The following is a 12,559-nucleotide window of genomic DNA, read 5'->3' as shown; positions in this document are numbered from 1 at the left end:
ATTGATATATGTATGGATTGTGATAGGAGCTGTATGAGCCCCTAATAAAAGGATTTAAATTTTTTTATTTTTAATTGTCTGGGGGTTTTAAGATTTGTTTCCAAGCAAGCAACCATCTAAGTGAGATGTCAACGAAGTCCACATGGATGAAGCACACCAACATCTGTGCCCAAGGATTGTAAATTCTATTATCCAAAACCAAAGGAGAGAATAGTATCAGAGCTTAAATTGTGAGATTCTGAAAACCCAAAATGCATTTACAAAATCTACACAGGAAATAAACCTCCAGTGATTTTTCTATAATCATAACTGTGGTTTTTGTTTTTCATATTAGGGTTTATCTCTGATGTATTTTGTCATTGTGAGAAGCCTTCCTGAATATCTTTGCTATATGTTTTTTTGTTTTTCAGTATATGAAACCCAGGAATAGGGAACCTATAGAGATAACAACTAGAATAAGGGTTCTTGGTGGGGCATGGTGGAGAAGGTGGGGAGGAAGGGAGCTGATATCCAGGAGTTCAAGAAAGAAAATGTTTTTAAATTCTGTTAGGACTCTGAAAACCCGTGGGAAATAATTTCGTTTTCCAGATAGCACTGTCTGTCTCAAAGTGGCCGCAGTACCAAACTTTCAGGCTCTTTGCCCCACACTCCACTTCGCTATAACACCACCCGGACGCACTGGAGGGCAGAGAGGATTCTTTAAGAGCCGTCTTTGATTAGTAACCGCTCCCCCATCTGGGAAGGTTTTACCAACGCGCCGGACTCCGACAACCCGGTGGGAAAGTACAGCGTCCCGGCCGAAGCTGCCTTCCGCCGACGCCAAGAACGCCGGGGTGTCGCGAGAGGTCGCCGCCACGCCGCGCGTCCACAGAGCCAGCGGGCAAGGCGCCGCGGCGCATCCTAGGCGCCACGACACCGCATCCTAGGCGCCACGACACCCAACCGCGCAGGCGCCGCCCAAGCCGCCGCCCGGCTTCCTGGTCCCGCCCCTCCTACCGGAAGGCGGTGCCGGCACTTCCGGTGCCCGGCGACCGCCGCGATCCTCGCTGATGTCCTGGGTTCAAACGGCGCATTTGATGCGATGCCCCGGAGAAGGAGATGTGTTTGATGAGGAGGCGGACGAGTCGCTGCTGGTGCAGCGGGAATGGCAGAGCCACATGCACAGACGAGTCAAAGTAAAGCGCGGCGTAGGAGCCCGGCTGGGAGCGGGGCGCCAGGGTCGGGGAGAAACTGGGTCCCCGGAGAAGAGAAGGCCACGTGGCCCGGGCCTGACCGGGCCTGCCCTTCCCACCGCTTGCCAGAATTTCCCAAAGGGTTACCTTGGGGCAGTGCGTGAAGCTGCAGGGTGCTTGCGACGCCGGGGAGGGACCGAAACAACTTTGTCCTGTGAAGGCGTGCAGGGTCGGGGATGGCCAAGCAACGTACACGCTGACTACTAATTATAGCTCGGTTGGCGTGCGTGCGTGCTTACCTGGGTGCGGTGCCTACATATAGCAAGCTGCCCTTCAACGCGTGAGGGGGGGGGGGGAATGACCTTGATGTAAAGACCATGGAACGGTCAGTGGGCACTAGAGAATATTGCTGCCTAAGTAAGGAGAGTTTTACGTTGTTTGGTTGGTTTTTTTATTTTAGGTGTATATCATTTGTCGCGCAACTGTCTCACTAGTCACCAGGAATCTTAGCACAGTGAGTTAAGCACTTGACTGCTAAGCTAAAGGTCGTTGGTTTGAATCCACCAGCTGCAGAATGGAGAAAGATAAGGCAGTCGTCATTCTTAATGATTTCTAGCCTCCCAAACCCAATGGGCTGCAAGGTAAACCGTTCGAAACCACCAGCCAGTTCCATGGGAGAAAGACCGGGCTTTCTACTCCCATGAACAGTTACAGTTTCGGAAACTCACAGGGGCATTTCTACCCTGTCCTATGGGGTCACTATGAGTCAGCAGGACTGAATTGGAGTGAGACAGTGAGTTTCCTGGTGGAGCACACATACACTCTTGCGACTTGGCGTCTGGGGAAGGCAGCCTCGCTGCCAGTGAATACTACTTTCCCACCGTGGTCTTAGCAGTCCCACGCATGGAGAAGACCGTTCCAGGTAGTTAAATTGGTGGCCTCTAAAACTGCAGTTGGTGAATCTCCCCCCTTGTTTAACATTTCATTAAAGTAACATTTGCTTAGTCCAACAGCAGTATTATCATTTATAGGAATACTTAATGTACAGCTGCGGCTGGCCCAGTAAATACTGAGCCCAGTTCCAGTGCTGTGACACCGCAAGAGGCCGACAGAGAATATGTCGTCTGTTGGAATTTGGGCATCAAGCATACATTCATCTTCTTTACCTGCTTTCCCGTTTTTTCCCTGCTGCACTTAAGTGCCCAGTACCTTCCCCAACTCCAATTTACTGCCCTGCTTCCACACTCAACCAGTCTAATCAGTTGTCAAGCATGGAGACCATAGAGTAATTCTCTGTGTTCCCTTCCTGTGAAGTTATTGCGAACACAGGGTTTAAAAAACATAAGAAACGGTATTTTTTTTAAATTTACCACCAGTTAGTCTAGACTTTGAAAGTAGGATAAAGAAAAATTAGACGACAATAAACAGTAGGAAGACTCGGCTACTTTGCCTGTGTGGACATAGTATATGTTTTAGAATCATTATGTGAAGTAAAGTCAAGGTCCATTTCATCAAATTTCCTGAATTGGTTCAGTGGCTCCACATGGTGCTAGTTACAGCTGCAATTGTTCCTTATTTTCAGGAAGGCTATAGAGATGGTGTCGATGCTGGCAAAGCAGTTGCTCTTCAGCAGGGCTTCAATCAAGGTTATAAGGAAGGTGCAGAAGGCATTATAAACTATGGACAACTCAGGGGAACATTAAGGTACTTTTGAAAACTTCAATTTTAAATAATTTTAATCTCAGTACTGAAGAATTTTTAATGGATGCATTATGTGAAAATAAAGTGTTTAAACTGAAATGCTTTTCCTGGTGTTAAATCCTCAAGAGAACGCTAGAGCATAGAATAGTATTGTCTTTAAAGAGTCAAAAATAGCATCACCACCATGTCCACTTTCAGTTATGAGCCAGGTATGGTCCTTTGTTGAAAGGAAATGATAAAAGGATATAAACTTCTTGCCACCCAAACTACCGCTCACTCCTACAATAATTTTTTTTTTAAATAAAGTCCACAAGTGTAAGCTTTTCGTTTTGCACATGTAGCAAAACTAAAGACTTCTAGAGAGAATGCTAGACTGGAAGTATATGGTGAAAGTTATAGATGGTGATGGAAAACGTATTTTAATCCTGACCACTGAATACGTGTCAAGATGCAGTACCAACAATGGCATAAATCAAAGCCAAGTCTTTGTCAAAGGAATCCCGGAGCCTGGGAGACCTGTCCTTTTAATGCTTTTTACATTTTAGTGTATGTGCTACCGAAGCAAACACGCTTTTTACCTTTTAAACTGTCCTCAATTGAGAAAAACAATCTCCAACGAGTCACAACTGAAGGACTGAAATAAAAGTTATCAAGACAAGAATTTTTTCTGTTTGAAATTTGGGAAAATAAATCAAAATCAGAATTTTATAGTCTACTCTAGTCAGAAGATAATCAAGTATTCATTATAATATCGTTAAGTTACATTAATCTTTTATAAGTGTGGAAAGCTTATTGCTTAGTTAATTTTTATGTCAATTCCATTTTAAGATAGGTTCACATCTGTCATTCTGTTATGACTTTGAAGATTAACTGAAAGACTCCCTGGCAGCACAGTGACTAAGCACTTGGCTACCAGCCAGCAAATTCAAACCCACCAGTCACCCAGTGGGAGAAAGGATATGGTGGTCTGTGCTCATAGAGATCATCAACCAGGAAAGCCTATGAAGCAGTTCTCTGTCCCATAGGGTCCCAGTGAGGCAGAGTAGATTGGACAGACAGGATGACAACAATGTGATTATGAAAACGATGTGAAATGACAAAGACAGCAAAATTTCTTTTGGATCCCTACTAGAAAAGGTTGCCTTTTAGTTACTTTAGATACACACAAGTAGTTCTCTAGCTAGAAGGTGTCTTACCTTCTTGCCAAAAATTGTTAACAGCTTAGCAGCCAATGTGTATTCTTTTTTTGCCAATGTGTATTCTACAACACAGCCAGGAAAGTGAAATTGCTTCTAAAGCTTTTTCATCCAGCCTTTATTCTTGATGGAAAGTACCCGTATGCTTCCAACAATGATTTTCAACCTTGGCTGCACCTTGAGATTATGTAAAAAGCTTTTTAAAAATAGAGTGATACCTGGGTCCTACCTCCAGAGATTCTGGTATAATTAGTCTGAGGAATGACCCAGGCTTAATAGTTTCAAAAGCTCCCCTAAGTGATTCTAATGGGCAAACACAATTGAGAATCACTAGCTTAGAAACTGATATGTTTAAGGGAGAAACTCATTTTTGACCTCTCTTTCTCTGAGTTGTTTCCTTTTCCAAGAAATGTGATTAAAACCAATTGTTTATTGTATATTGAATGTATATAATTAAATCCACTTGTTAAATTTATATAGAAAGGCCATTTCATACATATACTGTATATACGCAAGTATAAGCCAACCCGAATATCAGCCGAAGCACCTAATTTTACCACAAAAACTCACATTAAAAGGTGCTGGGAAACTCGGCTTATACATGAGTATATACAGCATAAATTTCATTCCTTAATTTTGAAGTCAATCACTAATTTCCTTGTTTTTTATAAATATTACCCTCATTAACTCACTTTTACCTGGTATTTAGCGAGAGAGAAAGGAATATAGAGATTCGCCTCAGGAATTCTCAGTCTGTGCTTGTTTAGTTTTTCTCATATTTAACTCCTGTTCATGTTTTCACGCAGTGCTTTGCTCTCCTGGTGTCACCTTCATGGTAACAGTCCCGCTTTCATCAGTAAGATAAATCATCTTCTGGATGCAGTAGGCCAATGTGAAGAGTGTGTGCTCAGACATCTGAAATCAATCACAGCACAGCCCCAGGTTGTAGATTTATTGGACTCCATTCAGAATATGGACCTTTGTCATGCAATTCCAGCTGAGAAAAAGATTGATGAAGCTAAAGATAAAAGACTCTATAAAACTAGTGCTGACTTTAACAAAAACGGAAACAAAAGTCCCGGTGGGATAGATTGTTCCTACTCAGAAAGCTGTGGAACAGAACAGCACGCACATTCTGAAAGTCCAAGCCTCACTTGGATTTTAGAACAGACAGCCAGTTTACTACAACAACTAGGAATGTCAGTGGACATATTACAACACCTCAAGCAATTGTAAAAGTTATCATTTTCATTTAAAAGAAAAGAATGTTTTCATTTAAATGTGTTTTAACACACGTTTGAAATGTGTTTTCATTACTCCTTAACCAAAATATTCCTGATTTCTATATTAAATACTTCCATCTCTTTGTGTTATCCTTCTAGGAAGTTTGAATTGTCTTCAAAATTGGTACTGTTAACTGTAATATAAGCACTCTTTGGCAGTGGCCTAGCATTCTGCCATTTCTATATCTGTTCAACCAACAATGTTTACCAGATAATAGTCAAGGTTTCTTTATCATATAACTTAGATTATTTTATGAAAATATAAACTATATTATTATTATAATTGATTTCATTTTATAATCTCATTAAACCTCTAAAAATGATTCCTGTTTTCTGATGTTTGTATAGTATAAGATGTGCTAGAAATTCCCACTGTAGGAATTGTGCCCATTTTGACCCCACCACACCAGGACAAAACACTTAAGTTGTGTGTAACAAAGCAACAAGGGGAGCAAAGCAATGAAGTCCTCAAGGAATACCAAAAATAGATTGGTCGCTGACCAGTGGCCCTTCAGGGGACAACACTGGAGTCTCAGTGTTGGGATTGGCCCAGTCTGACCCCACCACACGGAGGCAAAACACGGAGTATGGCAAACAACCAAGGGAGCAGAGCAGTGAGCTCCCAAGGGAGTGCAAAGAATAGGCTTTGGGGCCAGAGCATGGCACCCCATCAGACTCGACGGGAGGGCACGTCTAGAAGTCAAAAACAGACCTTGATCTATTTACAGGTTTTTCTTTTTTTTGTCTTGGTCATTGGTTCTCTTTGTTTTGTTCTTTTGTCACTTTGTCTTGCTATGCCTTGTTTTTTTGTGTGTGCATATTGTCTCTGCAGGTCTATCTAGATAAGATAGGCTGGATGAACAGCCTGGAGGAGAAAACAACAGTACTGATGGTTCCAGGGGGACACGGGAGAGGGGGAGGTGGAGGAAAGGAGGTGGTGGTGACCAACCCAGGGACAAGAGAACAAGTGATCCAAAATTAGTGACAAGGAGGGTATGAGAGGCTTGGTAGGAATTCAGCAAGGGCAATGTAACCAAGAGAAATTACTGAAACCCAAATGAAGGCTGAGCATGATAGTAGGACAAGGAAAGTAAAAGGAAATAGAGGAAAGAGCTGGGAGGCAAAGGGAATTTATACAGGTCTAAATATAGGCATGTACATATATATATGATGATGGGGAAATAGATCTACATGGATATATTTATAGGTTTAATATTGAGGCAGCAGATGGACATTGGCACTCCACTCAAAGTACTTCCTCAATGCAAGAACATTTTGTTTTATGAAATTGGCATTCCATGATGCTCACTTTCCTGACACGATCGCTGAAGATAAATGTGTTGAAGAAAGCTGATGGTGCCCAGCTATCAAAAGATACAGCATCTGGGTCTTTAAGGCTTGCAGGTAGACAAGCAACTATTTAGCTCAGAAGCAACAAAGCCCACATGAAAGAAGCACACCAGCCTGTGTGACCACGAGGTGTAGAAGGGTCCAGGTATCAGGCATCAACAAAAAATCATATTGTGTGCCTACCTTCCCTATATGATCACCGAAGACAAATGTGTGCATAAGCAAATGTGTTAAAGAAAGCTGATGGTGCCTGGCTATCAAAAGATATAGTGTCTGTGGTACAATGACAGATACTCAGACCAATGGGAAAGAACTGAAAACCCAGAAATAAAATCAGCATACAGACAACTGATCTTTGATAGGGGCCCCAAAAATATCCAATGGGAAGCATATGCCCTCTTTAACAAGTGGTGCTGGAAAAAATATTTACCTGCAGAAAAATGAAGCAAGACCTTTATCTCGCTCCATGCACAAGTATAAACTCAAGGTAGATCACAGACCTTGGCAGTTAAACCACAAACTATTGGGGCCATCAAGGAGGGAATTGGGACCAACTTGAGGACTTTGGCACAGGTAATACACAGGCTATCAGAAATAGGGAAGGACACAAACACAGGAGGCACAAATTGACAAATGGAATATACTGAAGATAAAACCCCTGTGTACATTGAAAGAATTCACCAAGAGAGTAATAAGAAAGTCCACGGAATGGGAAAACATCTTTAGCAATGACATCAGACAAAGGCCTTATTATTAAAAACTACAATACTCTGCTAACTCAAAAAGAAAGAAAAAAAATTGCCCACTTGAGAGGTGGGCAAAGAACTTGAACAGAAGTTTCACAGGGGCAGAAATCCAAATGGCCAACAAGCACATGAGAAAATGTTCCCAACGTTTAGCCATAAGAGAAATGCAAATTAAAACAATGAGGTACCAACTAACACCCTTAAAGGTAGCCCAATTCAAAAAATCAGAAAGCAGCAAGTGTTGGAGGGGCTGTGGGGAGACAGGAACTCTCATCCACTGCTGGTGGACTTGTAAGTATGTACGACCACTATGTAAATCGATCTGGCGATATCTAAAACAGATGGAAATAAGAGTTACCATATGACCCAGCAATCCCCCTATTGGGCATATACCCAGAAGAGGCAAGAAACAAACCAAGGCCTACATTTGTGCTCCAATGTTCATTGGGGCACAGTTCATAATTGCAAGGAGTTGGAAGCAACCCAAATTTCCATCAACTGACGATTGGATTAGAAAGCTGGTATATACATACAATGGAGTACTACGCATCACTAAAAAGCAGTGGTGAATGTATGAAGCACATCATGGGAAGAACTGGAGGAAATCATGCTAAGCGAAGTAAGTCAGGCACAAAAGGACAAGTAAAACATGAGTCCGCTAAGGTAAACGTTAAAAAAAATGCAAAAGGGGCATCGGGAAAAAGCTGTATACAAATATTCCTGGGGTGAGGACCATGTAGGATGGCAGGGACCAGATCAAATGCAGGGATGCACAAGGTAGACAACTAGGGAGGAGGTGGGGAAAGGGGGAAAAAAAGATGAAAATAAGGAAGAAATGGGTAGCGGGACATGGGGCACTAACCCACCCAAGGGGGGGTGGGGGTATTGTTTAAATCTCCACAGGGAAAGAGGGACCAGAATTCAACCCAATGCCCATGGTGTGAATGCAACATTCTGGCGTGGAGTAGGTAACCAGTGGAGAGGTCTGGGGGGCTGGCCCCAGTCCCAAATACTAAGTGGATGCCTGCCCCTCCCCCAGAAGAATTTATTTCAGAGGCTGACATTGAATCTGCAGCTCTGGGAGAGGGATATATCTGATCAGAGCACACGGGAGCAGATGAAGGGGGAGGAGGAGAGAGTAGAGCACATCCTGACCCACCAGACCTTGAGGACGATGACCCCAATTAAGCAGCCAGTCCACAGAGAGTCCACTATGAGACATGATGCCCCTCACTGACCTATGGTGCAGGGGACAGCACCAGAGACACCCTGGGAATTGTGCCCAATCTGACCCCGCCACAACAAGACAAAGCGCTGGGGGAGTGCAGCGGAACGGCAAGGGAATGGAGTGGCAAGGTCCCCAGGGAATGCTGAAGGTGGACTTTGGGGCCAGGGCGTGGTGCCCCAACAGAATGGACTGGAAAACACGCCTAAAGGCCAAGATCCTTGAACTACAAGCTTTACTTTCTTGTATTTTGTTTTGTTCTTTGTCAATGGTTTGTTGTTGTTTTGTTGTATATTGTTGCTTGGTTTTGCTCTGTCTTGTGTTTGTGCATGTTATTATCTCCACAGGTATGTCTAAATAAGATAGGCTGGATGAACAATCTGGAGGAGAAAACAAGGAGACCAACAGTTCCAGGGGGACTTGGGTGAGGGGGAGGTTAGGGGAAAGGAAGTGGTGTTAACAGACCTAGGGACAAGGGAACAAGTGATCCAAATTGGTGGTGAAGTGGGTGTGGGAGGCCTGGTAGGGCATGATCAAGGGTAATGTAACCAAGAGGAATTGCTTAAACCCAGGTGGGGACTAAGCATGATAGTGGGACAGGAGGAAAGTCAAGGGAAATAGAGGAAATAGCTGGGAGGCAAAGGACATTTATAGAGGTCTAAACAAAGGCAGGTACTTATGCAAATATATTTATATATGAGGATGGGGAAGTAGATCTATGTGCCTATATTTATAGGTTTAATAAAGGTAGTAGAAGGAACTGGGCCTCCCCTCAAGTACTCCCTCAATGCAAGAATACTTTTTCTATTAAATTGGCATTCTATGATGCTCACCTTCCTGACAACCACTGAAGACAAAGCAGGTGAATAAGCAAATGTGGCGAAGAAAGCTGATGGTGCTTGGCTATCAAAAGATATATCATCTGGGGTCTTAAAGACTTGAAGGTAAGCAAGCAGCCATCTAGTTCAGAAGCAACAAAGCCCACACGGAAGAAGCATACCAGCCTGTGCGGTCACGAGGTGTTGAAGGGATCAGGTATAAGGCATCATCAGAACAAAAAAAAAATCTTACCATAGTGAATGAGGGGGGGAGTGCAGAGTGGAGACCCAAAGCCCATTTGTAGGCCACTGGAGATCCCCTTGCAGCGGGGTCTAGGGGAGGAGACGAGCCAGCCAAGGTACGATGTAGCAACGATAAAAAATACAGTTCCTAAATCCTTCCTCCCCGCCCTCTCCCCCCCCCATCATGATCCCAATTCTAGCTTGCAAGTCTGGCTAGACCAGAGGATGTACATTGGTACAGATAGGAACTGGAAACAGGAAATCCAGGGCAGATAATCCCTTCAGGACCAGCGGTGTGAGTGGCGATACTTGGAGGGTATAGGGAAAGCGAGTTGGAAAGGGGGAACCAATTACAAGGATCTACATGTGACCTCCCTGGGGGACGGACAGAAAAGTGGGTGAAGGGAGATGTCGGACAGGGCAAGATATGACAAAATAATAATTTATAAATTATCAAGGGTTCAGTAAGAAGGGGGGAGCAGGGAGGGAGGGCGGGGAATGAGGACCTGATGCCAGGGGCTTAAGTGGAGAGAAAATATTTTGAGAATGATGAGGGCAATGAATGCACAGATGTGCTTTACACAATTGATGTATGTATAGATTGTGATAAGAGTTGTATGAGCCCCTAATAAAACGATTAAAAAAAGGATATAGTGTCTGGAGGTCTTAAAGGCTTGAAGATAAAACAAAGGCTTGAAGATAAAACAAAGCCCACATGGAAGAAGCACACCAACCTGTGTAACCATGAGGTGTCAGGGATCAGGCATCAAAGAACAAAAAATCATATCATTGGGAATGAGGGGGAGAGCAGAGTAGAGACTCAAAGTCCATTTGTAGGTCATGGGACACCTGCTTACAGAAGGGTCGCCAGGAGGAGATGGGCCAGTCAGGGTGCAGTGTAACAACAATGAAACAAAACTTTCCTCTATATTTTAAATACATCCTCCCCCCTACTATCATGATACCAGTTCTACCTTACAAATCCAGCTAGACCAGAGGATATACACTGGTACAGATACACTGTACACCAGAAACACAGGGAATCCAGGACAGATGATACCTTCAGGACCAGTGGTGAGAGTGGCGATACCAAAGGGTGGAGGAAAGGTGGGGTAGAAATATGTAAATTATAACAATCTACATATAACCTCCCTGGGGACTGGGTAACAGAAAAGTGTGAAGGGAGATGTCAGACAGTGTAAGACATGATGAAAAAATAATTTATAAATTATTAAGGATTGATAGAGGATGAGGGAACAAGGAAGGACGGGGGAAATGAGCTGATACCAAGGGTTTAAGTGGAGAGCAAATATTTTGAGAATGATGAAGGCAACAAATGTAAAAATGAGTTTGACACAATTGATGTACGTATGGATTGATGAGTTGTATGAGCCCCAATAAAATTATTTTAATAGACTTTGGGGCCAGGGGGTGGCACCCCATTAGATTCTAACAGAAATCACTCTTAATGGTCAACAAACAAACCTGGAACTATTTATAGGCTTTCTTTTGTTTTGTTTTGCTTTGTCTTGTTTTTGTGCTTATTTTTACTTATTGTTTCTGCATGTCTATCTAGGTAAAGTAGGCGGGATAAACAATCCGAAGTTAGAAAACAATGGGACCAACAGTTCTGAGAGAACACAGGGGAGGAGGAAGTGGGGGAAAGGAAGAGGGCTGTCAACAAACTCAGGGACAAGGGAACAACAAGTGATCTAAAATTGAAGATGAGGGCCTAAGATACCTGGTGGGGCTTGTTCAAGGGCAATGTAGCCTAGAGGAAATACCAAAACCCAAATGAAGGCTGAACATGACAGTGAGACAAGAGGAAAGTAAAAAAGAAATAGGGGAAAGAACTAGGAGGCAAACAGGCATGTACATATTTTTATTGATGTATTTACATATATATATAAAGAGAGGTAAATAGATCTATGTACATATATTTATATATTAAGTATTAAGACAGCAGACGGACATTGGGCCTTTACTCAAGTACTTCCTCAATGCAAGAACACTTTGGTCTAATAACCCAGCCTTCTTTGTTGCCCACCTTCCCTGACACAATCACTGAAGACAAAATGGGTGCATAAGCAACTTAGTGAAGAAAGCTGATGATTCCCAGCTATCAAAAGATATAATATCTGGGGTCTTAAAGGCTTGAAGATAAACAAGTGACTATCTAGCTGAGAAGCAACAAAGCCCACATGAAAGAAGCACACCAGTCTGTAATCATGAAGTATTGATCGGATCAGGTATCAGGCATCAAAGACCCAGATTGAAAAATCATATCGATGTGAATGAGGGGGAAGGCCAAGTGGAGACCCAATGCCCATCTGGAGACAATTGAATATCCCCTTACAGAAGGGTCACAAGGAAGAGATGAGCCAGTCAGGGTGCAGTATAACACTAATGAAACATACAACTTTCCTCTAGTTCTTTAATGCTTCTTCCCCCACACCCCTTCATGACCACAATTCTACCTTACAGATCTGACTAGACCAGTGCATGTACACTGGTACAGATCATAGCTGGAAACACAAGGAATCCACAACAGATAAAACCCTCAGGACCTATAATGAGAGTAGCTATACCAGGAGGGGGAGGAAGAACCAATCACAATGATCTACTATAACCCCCTCCCCCCTGGATGGACAACAGAAAAGTGGGTGAAGGGAGACAGTGGCTGGTGTAAGACATGACAAATTTTTTTGTAAATTATCAAGGGTTCATGAGGGTGGGGTTCATGGGAGTGGCAGCATGGGGAAGGAAAGGGGGAAACGAAAAGCTGATATCAAAGGGCTCAAGGAGAAGATGTTCAGAAATAATTG

At 43.2% G+C, this 12,559-nt stretch overlaps 1 protein-coding gene across 1 annotated transcript; it reads left to right on the top strand.

The window, feature by feature from the left end:
• Positions 1–992: 992 nt before the first annotated feature.
• YAE1 (YAE1 maturation factor of ABCE1) lies at positions 993–5,673 on the top strand. Its single transcript, XM_075558183.1, has 3 exons — positions 993–1,175; positions 2,755–2,876; positions 4,876–5,673. The coding sequence occupies exons 1-3, from the start codon at positions 1,050–1,052 to the stop codon at positions 5,303–5,305; spliced, it is 678 nt and encodes a 225-aa protein (XP_075414298.1). The 5' UTR covers positions 993–1,049; the 3' UTR covers positions 5,306–5,673.
• Positions 5,674–12,559: the final 6,886 nt, after the last annotated feature.

Source organism: Tenrec ecaudatus, chromosome 9 (genome assembly GCF_050624435.1).
Source record: "Tenrec ecaudatus isolate mTenEca1 chromosome 9, mTenEca1.hap1, whole genome shotgun sequence".
NCBI classification, from domain to species: domain Eukaryota; kingdom Metazoa; phylum Chordata; class Mammalia; order Afrosoricida; family Tenrecidae; genus Tenrec; species Tenrec ecaudatus.
The sequence above is the reverse complement of the archived record's forward strand: the minus strand, read 5'-3'. Positions and strand labels throughout refer to the sequence as shown.